This window comes from Malurus melanocephalus, unplaced genomic scaffold (genome assembly GCF_030028575.1).
Source record: "Malurus melanocephalus ecotype Western Australia unplaced genomic scaffold, MMel_1.1 scaffold_388, whole genome shotgun sequence".
Lineage (NCBI taxonomy): Eukaryota > Metazoa > Chordata > Aves > Passeriformes > Maluridae > Malurus > Malurus melanocephalus.
In genome coordinates this window covers 221,882-223,470 of record NW_026623620.1, presented here as the reverse complement: position 1 = coordinate 223,470, position 1,589 = coordinate 221,882, and the positions used below count along the sequence as shown (strand labels likewise).

Genomic DNA, 1,589 nt, shown 5'->3' with positions numbered 1-1,589 from the left:
TTTTTTTTTATTTTGCAATTCCAAGCTCAGCTCAGCCTGAATATGGATTTTTTTTTTTTTTATCACTATTTTTTTCCCCGTTTTCCCAATCGGATACGTTTTTAATGAGTTTTTATACCTCTACACCGACAGATAAGATGTGCATGTGTACGTACACTGGCATTAATTAAGCGGCACATACATTCTTGTGCGTKTGCGAGTTCACACACCCGAACCGATACAGCCAAAGGCGCGGACACGAAAAGTTCTGAGCTTTATCCAGACCTTATTTTCGAGGTCAAAAAGCAAACTAGGGAGGGAGGAAAAAAAAAATCACAGCTCAAACATCACGAAACCTTTCTTAATTTTGCACCGTTTTCTGCGCAGTGTCTTTCCCAAACGGGCTCCGCGAGAGTGTTTCTTGTAAGTTAAATCAGCGTGTGGGGTTTGCTCAGAAACGGGGGGGAAAGAAAAAAGAAAAAGATGAGTGAGGAATGGCACTCCACAAAATCATATATTTTTTTYCCATTGTTTTTATTTTTTAATCGAGTGGGAGGCGTTTGAGCGGCGATCCTGGGGGCAGATTTTCAGAAGGGCGCAATCTGTCTCCTGCAGCGCCGGAGCTGCTCCGTGGGGAGGCGGCCGGGCAGGGACCGGGGATCGGGAAAGGGTCGGGACGGAGAAAGGACCGGGACATTACAGGGATCGGGGACCGAGCAGGGGCTGGGCAGGGACCAGGGACCGAGCAGGGGCTGGGCAGGGACCTGGCAGGGGCTGGAAAGGGGCTGGAGATCGAGCAGGGACCAGGGACAGGGCAGGGACCGGGGACTCAACTGAGGCCGGGAAAGAACTGAGCACTGAGCGGGCACAGGAGACAGAGCAGGGACTGGGAACAGGACAGGAGCCGGGTGGGATCTGGCAGCCACAGGGGACAGGGCAAGGACCGGGGAGGGCTGGGTAAGGGCTGGGTACCGAGGAGAGAGAGGATACCGAGCGAGGGGCTGGCTCCGGGGCAGGGAAATCGGGCAGCGGAGTGTACGGGGAAGGGACGGGCAGGAGCCGGGCAGGGATTGTGGATCGGGAAGCGGCCGGAGCCCCCGGGCAAAGCTCCGTCGGGGCCGCCCCATCCCCATCCCCATCCCCGCCGCGCAGCCCGCAGCCCTCCCCTCCGGGAGCGCGTTGGCACTTACAGAGGGGAAACTCCCGGGAAAAGCGGAGACAGAGAGCCAGGGAAGGTACAGCTCCGGCTGCTGCCGGCCGGAGAGCGGACGGGATGGAGAGAAGCGGGGAGGGGACCCTTCGGCCGCACGGGAGAAACCTCTCCACTCCCAAAAGCTGCCGTCGGGCTAATTATCATCGGCACAAGCGGGCATCCGCAAAACGAGCGGAGAATGAGCGCACACGTGTGTGTGAGCGTGTGAGCGTGTGTGTGAGTGTCTGTGAGTGTCTGTCAGTGTCTGTGAGTGTCTGTGAGTGTCCCCGCGTGTCCCCAGCCCGCTGAGCCCTCGCTGCTTTTCCCATCTCCAGGCACAGCCCGGCCATTGTCTCTGCCCGCAGCAGCAGGCGACAAAACATCTCCCCTCCCCGGCTGCCGAGGTCGGGGATGAGGG

The 1,589-nt window shown here is 58.0% G+C and overlaps 1 protein-coding gene across 1 annotated transcript in view; it reads left to right on the top strand.

Annotated features, from left to right (window-relative positions):
• The window catches only part of TFAP2B (transcription factor AP-2 beta), a 37,524-nt gene that overhangs the window by 10,784 nt on the left and 25,151 nt on the right, over positions 1–1,589 (top strand). The window contains exons 3-4 of the mRNA XM_057379114.1: positions 367–466; positions 902–1,214. Coding sequence (XP_057235097.1) covers positions 367–466; positions 902–1,214 — 413 coding nt within the window. The remainder of the gene's footprint in view (positions 1–366; positions 467–901; positions 1,215–1,589) is intronic.